This window comes from Saimiri boliviensis, chromosome 17, assembly GCF_048565385.1.
Source record: "Saimiri boliviensis isolate mSaiBol1 chromosome 17, mSaiBol1.pri, whole genome shotgun sequence".
Lineage (NCBI taxonomy): Eukaryota > Metazoa > Chordata > Mammalia > Primates > Cebidae > Saimiri > Saimiri boliviensis.
The window spans coordinates 8,864,249-8,885,640 of NC_133465.1; the positions used below are offsets into that span (position 1 = coordinate 8,864,249).

Sequence of the window (21,392 nt, forward strand, 5' to 3'; positions counted from 1 at the left end):
GCTCAGCTCTGCCTTTGTTAATATTTTACCCAATATTTCTAGGTGTTTGTATCGGGAGTTTTTTCATATTAACTGATACTAACGTTTAACTTATCTTTCCAGGTTTGAAGAAATTTTGACTATCCATCCTTTACATGGTAATGTGTATATTTAAGCGTGTCTTGCTCTGTTGTAATTCCTGTAGGCAACACTTTATCAGTCCCTGCATCATGAGAACTTACAAAAAAGATAAAGGAATAACAGGAATTCAATTAAAGAAACTTCTCTCCTTTTAAGTTATCACATGAGTAGTGCTTCTGTGTAAAAACAGGCAATTTTGCATCACCACGGTTGGGGTTACACAGTCCTCGCGCTTATCAACACTAAAGTATCACTTCCCTTTCCTGCACGGGGAGCAGGCCAAGAAGGTGGCCTGAAAAGCTGCTCATCAGCTCCTTTGCCTTTAGCCAGGTAGAGGAATATACATGAGCAGTGTTGAAGTGATCACTTTGTGTTTCCAAACTGAAGTGGCAATAAGGTTGGAGACCATATTAAAAATGGATACTCAAAAAAAAAAAAACCCCAAAAATAAATGCAACAACTAAAATGGATACTGACATTACAGTGGACTACAAAGATATAAAAAACTTTTTTGATCTTGGTGAAATTTCAAGGACAAATACTGAAAAGTAAGTAACAAACCAACCTCTTGCAATTGAAGGATTTCCGCTTCCAGACTCTTCAGTTTCTTTTCACTCTCTTTGGATTGAGCAAAAATCTCATCTCTGGATGCACGAGCTTCTTCTAATTCACGTTGGTAATCCTTCATCTGAGCCTACGATTAAATAAGAAGGTTTTGGGGGTGATTTGCATTCTTAGTTTTAATTAGAAAAAAATTTTTTTTAAGAGATGAGCTCTCGCTATGTTGCCCAGGCTGTTCTCAACTCAAGGCCTCGGGCATTCCTCCTGCCTTGGCCTCCCGAAGTGCTAGGATTACATGTGTGAGCCGCTGTGCCTGGCACCATTCTTAGCTTTTAAACATGATTCTTTTTCTAGATTATAAAAGTAATATACATTCACTGTAAATATAAAAGTATATGGAAATGACAAAGATATCATAAGAAAACTACAGATCAAAGTGAAATCCCTTATGAATACAAATGCCAAGATTTTCAACCAAATAGTAGCAAAATGAATCTGGCAACATGTAAAAAGGATCATACGCCACGACCAAGTGGGATCTCTCTGAGGACAGCAAGATTGGTTTGACAATAAACAGTGAATGTAACTATAATGTAACAGTTAATGTAACCATATGATTGATCATCACAATAAAAGTTGAAAAGGCACTTGACAAAATCTAATACCCTTTCAATATAAAAATACTCAACAAGCCATAAACAGAAGGAAATCCAACTCTTGATAGAGGGCATCAATGAAAAACTGAGCCGATATCATACGTAAGGATCAGTGACTGAATGCCTTCCCTCTAAAAGATGAACAAGACAAGGACGTGCTGCTAAGTGCGCTCAAGCATCTCCTGTGGACACAGTGGACACACGTGGCCTGCTGTCCCACCCATGGCCATGCTGACAGTGGTGCTATGCCCCCATGGTGGGTGACAGCGGCGCAGTGCTGCTCCCTGTGTAAGAGTCACGCGGGTCATGTGGCGCCATGCAGAGACCCCGTGGGCAGCGGCACGGGTCATGTGGTGCCACGCGGAGACCCCCGTGGGCAGTGGCACGGGTCATGTGGTGCCACGCGGAGTCCCTGTGGGCAGCGGCACGCACCTGGAGCTTGCGGAGCTGCTTGATCACCTCATCCCGAGCTTTGTTCGCAGCCTCGATCTGGGCTTCGAGGTCCTTCAGGTCTATCTCCATCTTTTTCTTGGAAGCCACAGCCAGCGCCCGCTGTTTCCTCTCGTCCTCCAGCTCCGCCTCGAGCTCCCGCACCTAATGAACAGCATCGGATTATGCTGGATAAGTCCAAGTATCCACTCACAGAGAGCAGGCAGCCTGTCCTCAGGTGGGAGCTCTGGTGACTCGGGTGAGTAGAACCTTCTGTTACTCTGCAGAGGTCTCTGTTACCAAACTGTTATGAACAGAAAACCACAGTAGCTGAATTTTGTTCAAAGAGATCTTTAAATACCACCACCTGGTACAAACCACCCCACTGACTGCTTCAAGGCACACGAGAAGGCAGCCAGTGACCTGAGCTCAGAGTGTAGATGAAGCCAAGATGGAAAGACCCGAGATGATGCGGTAACCACGTAATAAAGGCTGCGGTAGTTGCTAAGAGGTGCAGATGGCATGTCTTTCCTAAAGCTGTGAGAGTGTGGGGCATGGACACTTTTCAGGGGTGTCATAACCAGTCAGAAACTGCCTTTGATGAGCAGGAAAGTGGGGAGCAGTCAAAGCTGTCCAACGGAGGAGGGCCAAAATGCTCCAGCTCTGGAGCAGGCAGATGGGACAGTGAGGATGAGTAAGATGTGGGCTGGAAACCGAGGGGGACTCACTCACTCTGTGGTGCTCTTCTCTTGGTGAGCCCCCTAATGTGCAGCGGGGATGGGGTACTACGTTCACGCTGTGTGAGGGGTGCTCAGAAGAAGGTGCTCTGGAGTCCTTAAACCAAATCCTTAAACCTTCACTAGACATGAAGCTGTTGAGCTCCAAACCTTATCAGCCCATGAGTCCACGGGGACAGTGTGCCACTGCCCTGACACGCTCTTCCCAACCTGTCCTGCTTCCTCCCCTTATTCAGCCATAAATGCTTTGTCATGTATTTATTAAGGTATAGGGTCATAAATACCTTAATAAATACCTGTGGCCTAGGTAGTGCTCTAGCAGCTGGAGGCTTGGGTGAGCAAGGAAAGGTCCTTGCCTTCACAGAACTTCCCCTTCCCGCGAAGAGGATGGCGGCTGGTGTGGGGGCTGCTGTGGAGGCAGTGGGGCCTGGTGGAGTGGTGGCTCCACTGGTCCTCACCAAAGGGGAGAAACAAGGCTGTGGCTGCTGCTCCTCTGCAGGGGTTGGTGTGGGAGAGGACGAGCAGGGCAGCTGCTCCTGCATCATGCAGAGGTGCTCATCATCTGCTCGCTGTATTCTGCAGAGGTCCAGGGTTGTACCTCAAGGCACAGGAGAGCAGGAGGCTCCTAATGTAGAGCCACTAACGTGGTATTTCAAAGTTTGGTGGTTTAAAAAAATGTCTACAAATTCTTACTACTCCCCACCTTAAACAGTTGGAGTGTAATCTCTTGAATGTGGGCCAGTCTTAGTGACTCGTTTCTAACAAACAATAAAAAAGTGATCACATGAGACTTGGGAGATTAGGTCATAAAAGGCCTGGAAGCTTCCTCCTTGCTTGCTTTCTTTTGGATCTCTCAGTCTCCTGAGGCTCCCTCCAGGACACTCAGGAAGCCCATGTGGTGAGCTGCTGAGGCCTCCTGCTGACACCATGTGGGTGAGCCAGCTTGGCACGGCTCCTCCAAGCCCTCGTTGGGCCTTCAGATGATGCAGCCAGGGCTGAGGTCCTGACTGTACCAGACTGAACAGCTTCCGAATTCCTCACTCACAGAAACTGTGACATACATGTTGTTACAGTTTGCATAATTTGTTGTTTGGAGCAATGTGTTATCCAGCAATAAATGACCAATAGTTAGGAGAGTGAAAATAACAAAATAAAGCAAAATTAAATATATCCCAAATCTGGCCAGGGGTGGTGGTTCATGCCTATAATCCCAGCACTCTGGGAGGCCAAGGTGGGCAGATCACTTGAGTCCAGGAGTTTTAGACCAGCCTGGCCAACATGATGAAACCCCATCTCTATTAAAAATATAAAAATTAGCCAGACATCATGGTGCATGCCTGTAGTCCCAGCTACTTGGGAGGTTGAGGCAGGAGAATCATTTGAATGTGGGAGGCAGAGGTTGCAGTGAACCAATATCATGCTACTGCACTCCAGTCTGTGTGAGAGAGTGAGACTCCATCCCAAAAAAGAAAAAAACACACACACACCCTAAATCCAAGACTTACTGCCATGAACTGTAAGGGACTGTTAAAATATCCATCCACAATTAATTTTTAAAGTAAACTTCTAGACTAGAAGTTTAACATCCATGCAGAAAAGTGTCTAATATACATTCAGAAAAGTATACAACTTAGATGGATAACTTTATAAAATGAAAAATTTATCTGCTATTTTCTTCCTTTTGAAAAGTGATTTAATTATTAGGACCTGTGATCTGAACTGCAGAAATCTGCTGAACCACTGTGTCTGCTGTGCATCAATTCTTTCCTATACCCACATTCTAGGACAAGGAATGTGAACCTCGGGAGTCTGCTGAGGGCTTTCTAACTGATAAGTGTCCTGGCTTGTAAGCAGCAATGATACTGTCTGAGAAGTAGAAAAACCTAAACCAGTTACAATAAAATTTAAGAAAATTCTCAAATGACCGAATAAATCCATTCATTCCACGTGTTACTCAACTCTGTATTTCCTCAAATGTGTTCTAACATGAACGAACAAGATACTGACCCAGACCTGGGCTTTGGGGGCCTTCAGACCCTTGTTCTGGAGGCCACGCCCCCTTTGACCGACCTGTTTCATCAGCAGCCGCTTCTTCTCTTCATTCTGCTCATCTCTGGTTTGCAAGTCTCTCTCAAACTGGGCCTTCATGGCCTGCATGTTGACTTCCAGACGAAGCTTGGCATCTTCTGTGGCCTGGAGCTCGTCTTCCAGCTCCTCCAGCTGGGTCCTCATTTCCTCCACCTGCTGCTCCAGGGCTCGTTTGGATTTTTCAAGTTCGTGAACCTAAATCGCCGAAGCATCAGGAAAGAGTTGACCTGGGCGGAGGCATGTGTGAAGAACAGCACTCTCCCTGTTTTACAGGGCCACTAATGGCACGCTGGCCACTTTGGTCCCCCTGGGCTGGCCCCCTGCCACATGCACGTCCTTCCCTTTCCCCCTCAGGCTGCTGCTATTTCCCATTTCAGTGTATGCAGTTTAGAACTGCAGTGTGGATTTTATCACATGTGTTCTCTGGTCATCCTCCTCTGATGACCTTTAAGCCGAGAGCTCTTCAGTGAGCCAAACACTAATGGAAACAGCAATGCCGGGGAACCCGTCTGCTGACTGACCCCTTGCCTGCTGCCTGAGGAACAAGTACCACAGTACACCTCTTGCTGTAGATTCGTATTGCAAAGCACACGTGGAAAGTGCTATGAGGGTGGCTTAGGCCTAAGCAGGACACAGTGCAGAGGCCTCATCTTTCTCTGGACAAAGATCCCCCCAGCACCATCTCTCTCATTCTCTGCACCAGGCACTGGGTTGCAGCTCCACCTCCTGACCCCTTTGATCCTCGAGGCAGCCTCTGGAGGGAGGCCTTGGTGCTGCTGTGTGTCCCCTCTGGGGTCCAGGACCACCTCAGTTCTCACAGGATGAGCACGGGGAAACAGGACAGGAGGAAGGCCCATTTCTCTCCAGTGTCTGGTGCTCAGTAGGCATACCAGACATATTTGTGGGATGAACATGTGAGTGTGGATTCTACAGAAAATGAATATGAAATCAGCTGTGGAGCTCTCTCTCATGTTACTGTGTGATCCTGGTCACTTCTTTCAGTGGCTTCTTTTTGTCCATGAGGCTAGTTCCTAAGTGCCAAGTTGTGGGAGACGCAGCAGGAAGGTGGGACCACCTTCACCAACTTACGATGTGGCTGGATGGCCCATAGCCCACGAAAATGAGACCCTGCCTCTTGACTTGATGCTTTTCAAAGCAGACACAGGAACTTCATGAAATTGGACAAGTATAATGTCCATCTGACTGATAAGGAATCTAGGCTTAAAAAGTTTAAGTGGCTTCCCACGGTCAGAATGGAAGCCCGTGGAGGAGCCAGGCTGAGGCCCTTGTCTTCAGATACCAGGCCTGGGTTGGTTCTGCTGTCTTCAGCATGTCATATACTAAGGAAAGGATGGAGGATAACTAAGTATCATGGCAGCTCTTGTGGAAGATGTATGCAATGGGAAGAGAAACCGAGACAGAAGCTTCTCAGCTGTGGATAAGCCCCCAAAGCTACTGAAGCTCTCAAAGAAAACAGTGGGACCTCCCTGGGAAGACCCAGGTCAGAGGAAGCTGCCATTCCCTCCTCCTTCCCTCCGGGTCCCCACTCACCTGAATCTAAAGGGATCTTGTGGTCTCACATTTGATAACTACCTGTGATGGCAAAACCATGAAACCCTTTTGTTGAAAGGCCCCCCTGCCAGGATGCAGGCTGGGGCAGGGAAAGCGACAAGGAGAAACATTCCCCTCCAGCCAGTGCTGCTGCAAGAGCTCCACGTCTAGCTTGTCATTGGGGGGTGTGGAGACTGCAGAAAACCTGACATCTGGTCCCAAAAGACTTGAACCCCCGAGTCAGGCACAGGCCAAGACACTCCTGGATGGCTTCAGTGTTGGGCTGCGCTTTGCATTCCCAGGTCCTTCAGGTGCCCTGAAGGGGTTGCCTGCTCCCTTGCGAAGCCCCAGGGATACTCTCCCGTGCCAAAGCGTGGAGCCCACGGTGACTTACGTTCTTCCCCACGTCATCTTTGGAGCTCATCAAGTCTTCCATGTCTGCTCGGAGCTGCTTGTTCTGCCTCTCAAACTCCTCCTTGGCCTCCAGGGCTTCCTCGAGGGCCCGGGCCAGGGACAGGGCTTTGGTTTCTTTCTCTCTGGCCTCTGCTTCAGCCCGGTCCCGCTCTTCGGCATAGCGAGCAGAGATGTTCTTCTCCTCTGCTAACAGCTATGCAGAAGAGGATGGGGAATATTAAAAACCACAACAGTGACATAAACTCTTCTCTTCCACTAAGTGGCTGATTTAGCTGATTTATCGCAAGAATGCTGCTACTAGATTATGCTGTTCTCGTATTTTCTTTTTTTTTTTTCTTTCCCACGTTTTCCAATTTTGATATAAATATGTATCATATTTAACTGCCTTTAAATAAGATTAAACCAAACCAACAAAAGCAAGAGCTCTGCCAGGAGGAAATGGCACATGGCCCTGGGTCTTGGGTTTGGGAGTCGGGGTGTAGAGTACCCACCTGGTCAAACTTCTTCTGCTTCTTCTCCAAGTTGGAGGCGACCTGGCGCTGGTGGTCCAGGTCCACTGTGAGGTCGTCCAGCTCCTGCTGCAGGCGGTTCTTGGTCTTTTCCAGCTTGTCATATGCCAGTGCCTTCTCCTCCAGGCGCTGGCTCAGGGCCTCCACATCCTTCAGAAGCTTCTTCTTGGCTTCTTCCAGACTTTCAATGGTTCCCAGGTCATCATCTACTTTCTTCTTGGTATCAGCCAACTAGGTTTTGCGTAAGGACAAACGGAAAGATCAGTATTAAAGAACTCAGTTGGGGCCGGGCATGGTGGCTCATGCCTGTAATCCCAGTACTTTGGGAGGCCGAAGCGGGTGGAACACTTGAGGTCAGGAGTTCGAGACCAGCCTGGCCAATAGAGTGAAACCTCATCTCTACTAAAAATACAAAAATTGCCTGTCTGTAGTCTCAGCTACTGGGGAGGCTGAGGTGGGAGGATCACTTGAGTCTAGGAGGCAGAAGTTGCAGTGAGCAAAGATTGTGCCACTGCACTCCAGCCTGGGCAACAGAGTGAGACTCTGTCTCAAAAACAAACAAAAAAACCCACAAGAAACCTTAATTGGTTTTTGCATTTGAAGAATAAAGAAAAAAAAATTTGTTTGTAATATTCTGAGAGAAGAAAAATCCATACTGTGATTTTACAACAAATGAATCTTAGACTGTCACTTAATTTCGTAGCTAATGGTCTATAAAATGATGACTGGATTGAAACCTTACATAGTTGACACAGTCCTAGGTATTTATTTTAAGGGCTTCCAGCATCATAACCAGCATGTGGCTGGGTCAAAGAAAAACTATTTAATGGGCTTAATTTAGTACAACCTAATTAACTGTCCCAAATGGCATTGAGAGAGCCCAGCACAGCAGGGCCAGAGCTGCTGCAGACACACATTGAGGCCACCGCGGCTTCCTAAAGAGGACGCACACCTGGGACTGCAGGGCCAGCACTTGCTTCTCCAGGTTCTTCCTGGCCTCCTCCTCCTCCTCCTGCTGCTCCTGGAGGCCGCTCTTCTCCTCCTCCAGCTGCCGGATCCGACTGCTGAGGTTCAGTTTCTGGCGTGTCTCCTCCTGAAGAAGCTCCTGTGTCATTTTTTTAAAAGGGCAACATGTCCGTCATACTTATCACCAAAATAAACACACCTGTATTAAAGAATTCATGCCCTAAAAAAAGAGAGAGCGCCTCGGTGCATGAGGATACCCAGTGACAGTCACAAACACAGATGATTTAAAAAAAACACATAATAACTTTGTAAAAGCTCTTCACACCGACACTGCTTCAGACTTGTCTCTGAAGAATGAACAGCTGCACCGCCCACCCTGGAGCCCAGGCTGGGGCCTCCAGGCATCCCTGCCACACCCCTGCATCTCCTTAGGCACATCTAGAATCCCTTCCTCTCCACCCCTTTCCCCGCCGTAGTTCATGCCCTTCGCACTAGGATCACCTCTCCCGTCTTAGGCATCCCTTCAGTGATCTGTCCTGTATATTTCCTGCCAGATCGACTTCTAAAATGTAAGCACAAACATGTCTTTCCTGTTACTTTCAGACTAGAAAATCTTCAAAGGCATTAGTTGTGCAGAGCAGAATTTCTGTGCTCTGGCTCTGGCCTTGTCTAGTCTTACTCACCAGGCTGTGCCTTGTCACGGGGTATGCTTCAGTTAAAATGAATTTGTCCCCAACTGCCTAATTATTTCACTTTCTGCTTGTCTGATATATATATATTTAATCCCCAGCACCTAGCCTAGAGCCTGGCAAATAAACACTTATAAATGTTTGTAAGTTTAACAAAAGATGAAAAACTCCAAGAATAAAGTGCTGCATTATTTCCAAGTTACCTGTAGCTGACTTAAAAACATCCCTAACAGATGATTCAACACAAGTCTTAACAGTATGATAAGCAAGCGTCAACTCACCCGTTTACAAAATGGACTGTTTCTCTTAGGTCAGCACAATGAAATTTCAACCATAATGAAACAATCATATGTCAAATGGCTAGCAATACATTGTGTGCAGTAGGACCACAGCTTGGGTGAACCACAGCCCAGGCAGTGGCCGTGAATGACAGCTGGAGCTGCCTCCCAGGCCACCCACATGCCTGCCAGACACAAGAACCCCAGGGGCTCTGCATCAAGACACTGGGCTTCCAGGGAGAAATCCCGAGTAGCAAGGCTGGTGCCAAATACAAGTATGACATAAAACGAGTAAGGGGTGACACAGAGGGCAATTCTGGGAGCAGCGTATTTCGCCAGCTTATATATTCCAGAAATGTTAGTTATGATAAAGACCCCTTGCTCCCCGTGGAATACCTGTGTATCCTGTAGTTGAGACTCAAGACTAGCTGCATCCTTAGCAAATTTAATACCCTTCTTCTCCGCTTCTTCCAGAAGGGTGGAGACATTATCTAGCTCATTCTGTAAAGAGTAAAAGATTAAATTCAACTCAATAGTAAGTGAGCAGAAAAGGTCTAGAAACACAGCTTTTAAGCAGAACACAAATATAGAAGAGCTCAAGGGGAGTGTGAACCTGAAACTACCCATTCAGTTAAGGCAGACTCACTACCAAGAGTCTGTTGCCTTCAAATGAAGCTCAAATAAGTAGGTACTAGAACCTGCCTCCCTGGCCACCTTAAAAGTCTCTACCGATGGAAAAGACAGGGAGGAGAATAGAGCCCATGTGGGGCGGGGGTGGGGGAGGCCTCCTAACTGGTTTCCTACCTTTTTCTATTTTTATCATGAAGAGACAAAAATTAAAGCAAAGCCTTTGAAAGAGTGGCTGTATCCTCTGCGGGGATGCTGAAAGGCCAGCTGGTGCTTGATTTTCGTCTTCCTTCACACGAAGATGTGCTAATATGCTTTGAGAGGCAAGTATAATTCACATTCTTATAGAACTTGAAGCTTCTATAAAAGGGATACAAGGAAGTTCTTTTTTTTTTTTGAAATGGAGTCCTACTGTGTCGCCCAGGCTGGAGTGCAATGGCATGATCTCAGCTCACTGCAACCTCTGCCTCCCAGGTTCAAGAGATTCTCCTGCCTCAGCCTCCCGAGTAGCTGGGATGATAGGTTTGGGCCACCATGCCCAGCTAGAAGTTCTTTAAGATTTTAAAAAACTGGTATTATAGATTCATCATGAATATTTAAGCCATTTCTTATGATTAGATTACATGAATAATGTAATATTTTTCCTTCTCAGTAATAGTTCTAAAATATTTTCCAAACAAATCTTCATGGTATAAGACGCTTTATAATTGTTGAGGACAGAGGGTGCTGGGAAAAAGCGGAGGGACGCAGCGGGGCAGCCACAACGGAGTGCACGCTGTGACGCATTTTCACTCTTTTTAGCCATATCCTTCACAGAGTTCACACTTCTTCCATCTTGGGAACAGTGTGGTGGGGAAGGGATTCCTGCCTTCGGCACCAGCTCTAGAAGTCACACCAGCGCTAGAGGGGGCGAGAGCCTAAGCTTCTTTGAGCCTCAGGTTCCTCACCTATCAGAGGGTTGCCTGAGGACTAAATGGGGAACAGCGTACATGGGAGCCTAACACACGCCTGGTGCGGCACAGGGGATGAGGAACTGTCGCTCCCCTCCTTTCCCTGCTGTAGGCAGAGTTCATCATGCTGTTTCAGAGATTTTCTCTTTTAGGAATATCTTTCCAGATGTGTGAGAGCACACATACCGTATTTCAGTACCTACACGTTAACATAGCAGACTGGGACTGCCCTCCTTCGAAAGGCCTGCTTGCGACGTTGACCCTTGGCTGGCGTCTGAGAACTTGAATTTAGCAAGAGTTCCCACTATTTCCTAAATGATAAGGGTGGTCCTTCTCTAAACTCTCCATGTAGACAATGTGGTCTATGCTGACCACCTGTGTTTCTTCTGGGAGTCTGCAGTTTGGGTTTATGCCAGGCAAGGGGGGTGCACGTTACCAGTTCCTAGTAAAAACCCCGGGCACTGAGTCTGTAAAGAGCTTCTTGGGAGACAACATTTCACGCGTGCCATCAGGACTCATGCTGGAGGAATGAAGCACATCCTGTATGACTCTGCTGGGAGAGGACTCTTGGAAGCTCGTTCCTGGTTTCCTCAGGACTTCAGCTCTCGTGCCCTTTTACTGCTTTTGCTTTTCACTGTAATAAATCATTGCCATGAGCAGCCCTCTCTGTGGAGTCCTCTGAGTCCTGGAGAATCATGTACTGCAGTGCGTTCTTGGGCCTCTGACACAACACAGTTCTGTAATGCTTTTTCAATGTGGCAATACATGATGTACATCTTTTCTTACCAATGAGGACCCATCGACTATATTGTTTTTGCTGGTTGCATAGAAGTCCGTATGGAACATTAAAGTTGTTTCAAAGCACAGTCAGCCCTTCCTATCCATAGGTTCCATCTGTGGATTCAACCAACCATGGATTAAAAATATTCAGAAAGAATACCCTGCATGTGCGCTGAACAGGTACAGCTGAGGACTCTCGAGTTATTTCCTACAACATGTTATTTCCTAAAAACGTGACTTTTTTGGGTGGTTATTTCCTAAAAAAATACAGTGTAACAACTATTTACATAGCATTTACATTGTCTTAGGTATTACAAGTAATCTAGAGATGATTTATAGTATATGGGAGGATGTGCATAGATGCAAGTATGATGCCATTTTTATTAGGGACTCCAGCATCTGCAGACTTTGGTATCTGTAGGAGGTCCTGGATGCAATCCCCCAGTGGATTCCGAGGGCTGACTGTATATATTTTTGTACACACTTCTGCAATGAACATTCTTGAGGTTGATTCTGTGTGTACATCCCTAGCTATTTCCCTAGGATAAATGACTAGACATGGATTTTTCGGATCTGAGGATACTCCCAGTTTTGAGGCTTGTGATCTAAGACTGCCAGACTGTCCTTTAGAAAAGGTTGCACTAATTTGTACCAGCAGTGTAGAGAATAAAACTCTCGAAAATCTTTGCCAATGAAGTGCTTCAAACCGTTCAAGCAATGATAAACACAATTCAAAGTGGAACTAATTACGTCCAATTCATGCTGTCTTCTTAAAATATTGTTTAACTTCATCAAAGTAATATACCCTAGAGACACCTAAGAGCCGATGCATTCACTGGCTAGTCATTTTCAGGTACTGCACAGCACACGGACCATGCGTCTCTTATTGCACAGAGGGGTAAAATGGTCAATGAGGGCCTCTGTAGGACAGAGGTTTCGCTTACCTGCAGCTTACTTGCTTTCTCTACCAGCTCCACCCTGAGCCTGTCGCCTTCAGAGACCTTGGCATGGAGCTCCTGCACCTGCGCATCCAGTTTCTTCCTCTTGTGCTCAGACTCGGCCTTGACCTGCTGCAGCACCTTCACCTCACACGCCAGCTCCTTGTTATCCGTCTCTAGGCCCTGCTTGTTCTTCTCTAGATTTGCTTTGAACTAGGAGATGGAAAGGAAAAAAATAATTCACAAGTTATTTTGTAAAACTCCATACTCAGGACTGCTTTCTGAGTCTGCAGAACTGTGCCTAACACTCAGTGAGTCTGTAATCAACATTTGTTGAATGAATGAATGAAAACGTTTGCTATTCTTTGAGTGTAAGGATTCCTACATAAGGAACACACAGGTACATCCTGCTCTGAGGAGCAGATGCAGGTATGTAGGGGCTCACTGTACTAAGTAATTATCCTTGTCAATGCAAAGTGTGTCCTGTCTGCAGAGTAATCACTCACACTGTCCTTTGTACAAAACAAGTGTTGTTAGTGTAAAAAATTGTTTTATACTTACTAACACGAGCAAGCACCCTTGGTGCAGGGGTGGGTCACAACAGGATGTATCTCCAATGACATCTTGCCTCAGGGACAAGATCAGGTATGGTAGGGTGGCTACATGGGAATCTGGGGCCAGACTGTCTGGCTTCAAGCTGCCTTTCCACAAACCAGCTGTGTGGCCTGGCTTAATTACCTAACACCACTGGGCCTCAGTGTCCTTGTCTTTTAAATGAGAATTATAGGAGGCATACCACAGGGCTGTAGCAAAGATTAAAGAAGGCAATTCATGTAGGGTGCTTACTTAGCACAGCACCTGACACAAATGTAAATGTTCCATGAATGTTAACATTGTCATTGTCCACATTAAAAAGCAGCATGCGGCTAAACGAAGAATAGAAAGATGGGGAAAGTGAAGCAAGAACCAAGTCACGAAGGCGAATATTATGGGAAGTAATGGAGGCCTGTCAGGAGGGTGGCGCGAGTCCCAGGGCACACGTTTCAGCAGAACAGAAAGCCTAGATCTGAGATACAGAAGTGGGAACAAGGAAATGAATGGCAACACTGCGTTTGGTGGCTGAGGTGAGATCACAGGCAGGGAAGGACAAGAAGGGAGAGAAGAATGTCAGGAACCCCTGAAGGGGAATGTCAGCAGGACCTGTGACTTACTGGCAGCAGACAAGCAAGGGAAGAAAGACTTTCAAACCACTCAGGGTTTCGTGTGAAGCCATGGAGAGTGATTCGGTAAGAGGAGGCACTGCGGAGGACCACGTGATCTGGGATGGCGGCTGGATCCAAGCATTTGCGTGTGCCTTTTCTCCCTAACTAGGCAGTGTGCTTTTAGAAAGTCGCTCCTGCCTTGGCAGCTGGGTACGCAGCAGCCCACTCAATGACGTACAGAGAAGCCGGGCCCCAATCAATACATGACTGAATGGAACGGCCAGATAGGATGGGAGTGGGTCTGACGGCGGGTGTTCTCCAGGCCACAGCACGAGGCAGGGTCTCCCTTACCCGCTTCGCCTGTTCCAGCTGCTCTGAGAGCTCCTCCAGGGCTGCTGCGTGTCTTTGTCTCATGTCCTGGATTTGAGCTTCATGGTTCTTAGTTTCCTCCTCAAGAGCCTTCTTCAGCTCTGCCACTTCTTGTTCACGTTTAGTACTAGAGAAAGACATTTTTAAAGAAAGATCAGAATTGGCCGACTGATTAAAAAACACATTTTCTTTTTGAAAAAGTGCTGCTGTTTTAAATATGACATAAATTCCTTTAATTTTTTTGATGTGCTATTTCCAGAAGGCTGGCAGGTCTATTACTGTGATATCCGAAATCTTCCTAGAGGGCTGAGTCGTGTTTCCCGCCTGTAATCTTGGCCGATTTGGGAGGCCAAGGCGGATCGCTTGAGCCTGGGAGGTTGAGGCTGCAATGATCTATGATTGCACCACTGCATGCCAGCCTGGGCAAATGAGACCCTATCTTTAAAAAAAGAAAAAGCAGTGCAACTTCCTTGCCATATCTGACTTATCAAGACACAGGATGACATCCCTAGGGGTCTTCAAATTGTTCTGGACAGTCTGGTTTTACTGGAGGTCAGGAATTGGTTAATGTAAGATGCCAAACTGCCTGCTACAGCCCCAACAGACGAATACAACTGGAAAAAGGTAATCTCTCAGAGATTTTCCAAAGTGAAGGGGTGGCAAAGGCCAAATGAATCAGCACCTTGTGCTGTAAAAAGCAAGACTTTTAGCATTCATGTGAAGAAGCCGCAATTAACTAACATTCTCCCAAAACTCTACTAGAAAATGGCTTAAGTTTGGGGAAGAGGGGCAGGAAAATTAGAAGGCAGCTCAAAGAGGATTCAGAAAGGGTCTCTGATGTTTGATATGAGAACGCAGCAGGTCCATGGCCATAGAACTTGAATGATCTGATGTAAACTGAGTTTTTATGTAACCTGCACTCTATGGTATGAAGATCACATTAGCATTAAATATCTTTCCATGGCTTTCTAACATTTTTTAAATTGGCTGTAATAGATACAGGGCAACTTGAATAATGAGAGTTATTGACTGTCTAGAAGAGATCTTGCTCCCCCAGGGGAGTCACTCTAAATTTGTTAATCTGAGCACTATGTTTAAGCACACACTTGATGAAGACTGAAGCCAGTCAGGTAAACGGCACTCCTGCTAAGACCTGTATTAGCAAAGTTGAGATAGCTACCACCTCACACTAATCCTGAGGCATATCACTAGCAAACTTGCCCTATACTTTAAAACATGTCACAACTTAGAACAGGGATTCACACGCTGATTCCCATGTGGACACATTTTCTCTTCCCCTCTTTGCCTCTCTTCTGGAGTCATGAGACGCAGGGGCTGGCTAAGAGATCCCAGTGCCAAGAGAACAGGGCCTGGTGGCTGCCGGCTCTGTGGTCACATGTAGCCCAGCCAGAATGAATCACTGAGGATTCTTCGTGGTCTAGCCTAGCTCAGCCCCAGGTTCCACTGGCTCAGCCAGAGGTCAAAGACGTGTGCTGCTGGTCCTGGTCTCTGCAAGGCTTCCATCAAGATTGTTGCAGTTTACTCTAGTGGCCAGTGCTTCACTGATCAGACTCCAGGGAAATCTCTCCAACTATCAGCTCATTGTCTTTTGGGAAAATGGTTCTGTTCCTAATCTCTACTAATAGTCAAAGGAAACCTTAACCTTCTCTCCTGCAGGCTGAATAACCCAATTTCTTTTAGTCTTTCATCAAAAGTCCTCAAAAGAGTTAAAATGTCAGTGAGTCTGCAGAAGAGTATACGATTTACAGAGGACTATTACTTTATACTAATCATGGGAAGAACCAGGGCCCAGGCAGGGTGGTGGTTTGTGTTCTCTAAGGGTCCTTAGCAAGAATGGAGTACACGTTTGAGCTGTAGGCAAAACAGAATCACTAAGTGCTACAGCTGAGCATACACATGGTTTTAATAAATATGCACGTTAACTTTTGTGCAAGGGTTGGATGGGAAAAATGATCGGAACCTTTTTTTCTACTGCAGTCAAAAGCCCAGCTGGGAGTGGAGAGTTCAGGAAAGTCTAGTTCAGTGGTTTCCAGATTTTAAAAAAGCAGATATTTCAAAGAGAAGGCCAGGACTTAAAAACTACTAACAACAGTGACTCTGCTAGAGTGGGGTAGGAAGCCTTGAACCATGTGTGGCTCAGAGGGGCTTTTTCCTCCCTCTTGGTAATAGGTGAAGACAAAAACCAACCAACCAACCTCTGCAGCTGCTGTAGTTGCACATAGTCATGGCCAAGATCATGGACAAACATCACAAGGCTCACCGCCTCCATATTCCACCACTGAGAACCTCCTCACACTCATCATCTGACCTCAGTCTCACTGCTCTATCGAGCCGGCCTGCCCTGTAGACACCATGATGTCATTCCTTCCACGACCAAGTGCTCAGGTTTCCAGCTGCTTGATGGGACACAGCTGATGATATCCTTGTCCTCTGGGGAATTGCAGTGGTTTTCACCACAACACATTTCCCTCCTGCTTGCTCTGGGTCATTTTCTGCCTCTCTGGTCACACTTGTATTCATAAACAATTCTTCTGTCTTTCTTGTTTTATTCCAGGCCCCAGCAACTCCCCAGGGTGATGGGCTATTATTTCCATCATTCACACCCTGGAAGAGCCAGCAGGTGTCTCTGCAGCCAGCCAAGGCAGTGAGGTTTTCCTTCTGGCTGGGACTCCTGGGGTGGCCCTGAGGCTCCAGGCAGTCTAAGTCTTGGAGGGAGCAGATGGCATCTGCCAAGACAGCAAGCTGGCACACCCCCACGCTGCTCTCCACAGTGATGACACCTACGAGGCTGTGGGAGGTGCAGGCCGGCACCTCCAGGCTTGCGTGCTGGCTCACTGCTACGCTCTCCTGTGACTCCTGGGCTGCCACACTGCAGCTTTCTACCCAGGAGCCTTCTCTAGCCATGTTCACCTATGCTTATCACCGTTCATGCCCACCTGGGCTGCTGGCGCGTGACACTGCACCTGCCTCTGCCGACAGCACACCTCTGTCCAGTGCCTGCGCCGGCCTTCTTTTTACCCATGAAGGCACCCTTCCCTTTTCAGCTGGTTACCTACACTGTTCACGCCACCTGGCACTGCCAGCACATGGCTGGCCTCCTGAGTATCTCCTCTTATTCCTGTGTTTACCGCTCTCTCCCTCTGGTCCTATCAATTGCTATCTATAAATCTCTTTTCACCGCTCCCCACTCTGTGCAGTTGTCCCTGTCTCTCCCTAGACATCCATCACTGGCCCCAGCGTTTCTGATCACACCCATCTCACTCTGTGTCCCTCAGTCTGCTGGTCCACCCACCCACGCCTGCACAGGTGTTTCTACCCACAGGCTGGACTGTTTCTAACCATTACTATTTAATCACTGTTCCACCTGTCATCACGAGGAAAAACACGCTGCCTCCCAAAGACAGCAAGCACACCCAGGCATTTCTGCGTGGGCTCGGGGAGGTGGGTGGGGGCCCCGGGCCCTGCTTCCTCTCCTGCACTCACCGTAGCTCCTGCTGGGCTGCCGTGGTGTCCAGCGTGTCCTCCAGCTCTGTTTTCAGAGCTTCCAGTTCCTCACTCAAGTCCCTTTTCTGCTTTTCTGCCTTGTTCCGTGAAGCCTTCTCGGATTCAAAGTCTTCCTGAAGTTCAGCGATTTGGGCTTGTAGCTCTCGCACAACTTTGAGTGCATTGTTCTTATGGAGTGTCTCATCGTCACCTCTGTTGGAACACCCAGCACGAGAGGCACTCAGAGATGGGCACCTGGATGGCCTGTTTCTCAGGCGAGCCAGCCCCTGAGCACTTTGCCACGAGGAGACCCCCGTCTCACATCCCTCGCTTTCTGGGGCCTGAGACGGGTACAGACGCTCAGCACTTCAGATGGAAGACTTTCTGAAGGCCCCAAAGCTACTGGTGGCAGAGCCAGAACTAGATTCCAGCCCAGCCCCCTTTCCAAATAACCATCCTTCTCCATTAAAAGGTAGGACACTCTTACTTTAGGCCTTAGAATACTAAAATATTTTCTCTGAAGTCAAATGCTGTTATAGTTAGAAATCTGCTTATAACTATGAAGGGGAGACCTCGTCCATTACACCAGAACCCAGCCAAACCAGAGATGCTCAAAGAACACAGTGGAAGAAAGAGGCTCTCATCCTTACCCCTCGGGTGCCTCTCTTCCATAGGGCATCTTTTTGCTTATGTCTGTGGTTTAAAATGTTGGTAGAATTTCCTGATTGGAAATAGTTGGGATATTTGAGGTGAGGGAGACTTTTCTTGAAAGATTTTGATTGTAACACATTACAGACTCCAAGTAGTACAACTATGTAGCCAAATAGTTATTCTTTATAAAGAAATGAAACATTAGATATAAATATATCTGATTTACATTCTAAACTGAATGGTTTGGAACTGATTATTCAATCATGCTATCAGTGGAGAAATACAATTTCTGAAAAGTGATTTCCCTTCAAGTTCTACAACATACTATAGGCCAGGCATGTGGCTCACACCTGTAATCTCAGCACTTTGGGAGGATGAGGTGGGTGGGTCACTTGTGGTCAGGAGTTTGAGACCAGCTTGACCAACATGGTGAAACCCCATCTCTACTAAAAATATAAAAGTTAGCTGGGTAAAGTGGTGTATACCTGTAATCTCAGCTAGTCGGGAGGCTGAGGCATGAGAGTTGCTTGAACCCAGGAGGCGGAGGCTGCAGTGAGCCGAGATTGCCCCACTGCACTCCAGCCTTGATGACAGAGCAAGACTCTGTCTTCAAAAATAAATAAAAAAATAAATAAAACATACCACAGTTAATCTGTAATGCACAGAGACCAAAACATTTGTTATAGTGAAATAATTTGTTCTGGTGTGAATTTCCAAGGGTTTCATAATACAGTCATTTTTTTAAGTATAAATACTGAGCTGGTTTATGAGACTTTCTTGCTGCCTGACACAAATTCTGTACTCCTGGGCTTTTCACTTTCTCAGGTCACACCCAACAGCAAGTAAACCCCATCTCACTCTCCCAGGGTTTTTGGATGCTCCCAAATATAATGGATTCTGCTGAAACTCAGCCTCACGGGGTCCCGCGCAACACAGCTGCGGCTGCAGACCTGGCCAGCGCCCCCTGCAGCTCCTCCTCCTTCTTGGCCAGCTGTAGTTTGAGCTCATCAATCTGCGCCTGCAGTTCGGCGATCTGGTCCTGCAGGTCAGTTGTCTCCCCATCAAGTTTTCTTTTGGCCTTTTCCAGTTCCTGACGAGTCTTTTCTTCCTTCTTTAAACGTTCTTTAAGGCAAGATATAAGAAGCTCTTAAACACACTGAGCGACTCACATGAATAAACTGAAATTTCAACTGATCAAAGTTGAAAATAAGCCATTTTATTCAAAAGCATGTCACTGTCCTGATGACATGGTCACGCCCTGATGTCAATGGCTCAGTCATTTCAAACCCACCGAGATCTGGAGGGGAGACAAATTAGTGTAGGGAGGGAATTTTAGGGAAGGAATTGAGTGTCCTAACAATGTCCTTTCATGGGAGGTGAGACCACACTGTGAGAGCTGAAGGGATCTGGAATCCTCTCATGTCAAACCCATCACTGGGCCTAGGTTTGCAAAGTGTCTCAGCAGGTGCTGGGGCAGGAGTCGGAGCTGCCTGTCACCCCATTCCCTTTTCCGTGGGAACCCCCTGGTCTGAACCAAGAAAACGGCCATCCTCGAGTACTGGGAGAGAGAAGACAAAAGAGTGGACAGAGAGGGCAGACATCTTTTCCACCCTCCCCTCTAAAATTCTGCAGTGATCCCTCAATTAGCCCTAATGATCTATTTCACTGAATGATTTATTTCCTCACAATGACCTGTATGCCTTTGTCTTCTCCAGCAGGAACCAATTTGCTGAGAGGATGACGCTGAGTGTCACAGGCTGATCAAACAGGTAAGAAAAACAGCACATATGCTTATGGGTACTTCCTCAGCAGCAAAACCATCTACTAGTACAAATGGATTACGAAAGTAATTTCGTACTGGCATTCCCTCTTTAATTTACACTAAAACAAACAAACAAAACCCCAATTTTTTTTTTTTTTTGAGATGGAGTCTTGCTCTGTCGCCTGGCTGGAGTGCAGTAGTGTGATCTTGGCTCACTGCAACCTCCGCCCCCTGGGTTTAAGCGATTCTCCTGTCTCAGCCTCCAAAATAGCTAGGACTACAGGTGCAGGCCACCACACCCAGCTAATTTTCGTATTTTGAGTAGAAACAGGGTTTCACCATGTTGGCCAGGATGGTCTCGATCTCTTTACTTCGTGATCCTCCCACCTCGTCCTCCCAAAGTGCTGGGATTACAGGCATGAGCCACTGCACCTGGCCAAAATCCGAAATATTTTAAAAAAGCCAACCCTGTCTTCTTCCTATCATAAAAGCACACATTAAGAAACAGTGGGCACCTGCCTGCACAGAGCTCCCTCCCTCTGGTGGTGATACCAGTCTAGCTGCTCTTTCCAACTTCCATCCTCTTTTCTTATTTCTTTTGCAGAAACTGTATAATGTCCTAGGATCTCCTGACATTACACTGTGGCCCACAGCAGTGTCTTCTGTGTACCTGCTAGCTTTTATGTCACTGGCCAGTTCCTTTGTGAGGTGAAATCTGGGCACTATTTAATGCAGCTTAGATTAAACACAAAGTCCAGTGGTCTGTAGGACCCAAATGATTTAATCCCAACCATGCCCACCACAGGGCAGTATCTTTTACCATAGCACCAAAGTTAAAAAAGGCTCATGCCTGTAATTCCAACACTTTGAGAGGCCAAGGTAGGTGGATCATCTAAGGTTAAGAGTTTGAGAATAGCCTGACCAACATGGTGAAACCCCATCTCTACTAAAAATACAAAATTAGCCAGGTGTGGTGGTGCATGCCTGTAATCCCAGCTACTTGGGAGGCTGAGGCAAGAGAATACTTGAACCTGGAAGGTGGAGGTTGCAGTGAGCCAGGATTGTGCCATTGCACTTCAGCCTGGGCAACAAGAGAGAAACTCCATCTCAAAAAAAAAAAAAAAAAAAAAAAAAAGAAAGGAAAACTATTAAGTGACAAGGTAATACAAAATAACCTATAAGAGCCCTTTCTATTATTTTTTAAAGACAGGATCTTGCTGTGTTACCCAGGCTAGAGTGCAGTGGCACGATCACAGTTCACTACAGTGAGCCCCTTGGCACAAGCAATCCTGCTGCCTCAGCTTCCAAGTAGTCCCAGCTATTTGAGGCATTATAAATAAGATGATAATGGAGCTGAAAAATTCATCATAGCTGTCATAACACTGTAGTGAGTGCCCCAGCTACTTGGAAGCTGGTGCACCACTATGTCAGGTTAATTTTTAAATTTTTTGTAGAGATGGGGGTCTCACTATGTTGCCCAGGCTGGTAAACTCCTTGCCTCATGCAAACCTCCTGCCTCAGTCTCCCAAAGTGTTGGGATTACAGGCCTGAGACACTGCACCCAGCCAAGAGACCTATTTTAATAAGTCGACCCAAACTGATGATCCTTAT

General features: G+C 46.7%; 1 protein-coding gene across 10 annotated transcripts in view; it reads right to left on the minus strand.

Moving 5' to 3' along the window:
* The window catches only part of MYH10 (myosin heavy chain 10), a 152,773-nt gene that overhangs the window by 9,570 nt on the left and 121,811 nt on the right, over positions 1–21,392 (minus strand). For all 10 annotated transcript variants that reach the window (XM_039476894.2, XM_010339845.2, XM_010339844.2 and 7 more), the window contains 11 exons: positions 18,970–19,141; positions 17,369–17,581; positions 13,847–13,991; positions 12,300–12,506; positions 9,395–9,499; positions 8,018–8,170; positions 7,048–7,296; positions 6,537–6,749; positions 4,574–4,786; positions 1,770–1,931; positions 686–814 (listed from right to left, as the gene is read on the minus strand). In XM_039476894.2, the coding sequence (XP_039332828.1) occupies positions 686–814; positions 1,770–1,931; positions 4,574–4,786; positions 6,537–6,749; positions 7,048–7,296; positions 8,018–8,170; positions 9,395–9,499; positions 12,300–12,506; positions 13,847–13,991; positions 17,369–17,581; positions 18,970–19,141 (1,961 nt within the window). The remainder of the gene's footprint in view (positions 1–685; positions 815–1,769; positions 1,932–4,573; positions 4,787–6,536; positions 6,750–7,047; positions 7,297–8,017; positions 8,171–9,394; positions 9,500–12,299; positions 12,507–13,846; positions 13,992–17,368; positions 17,582–18,969; positions 19,142–21,392) is intronic.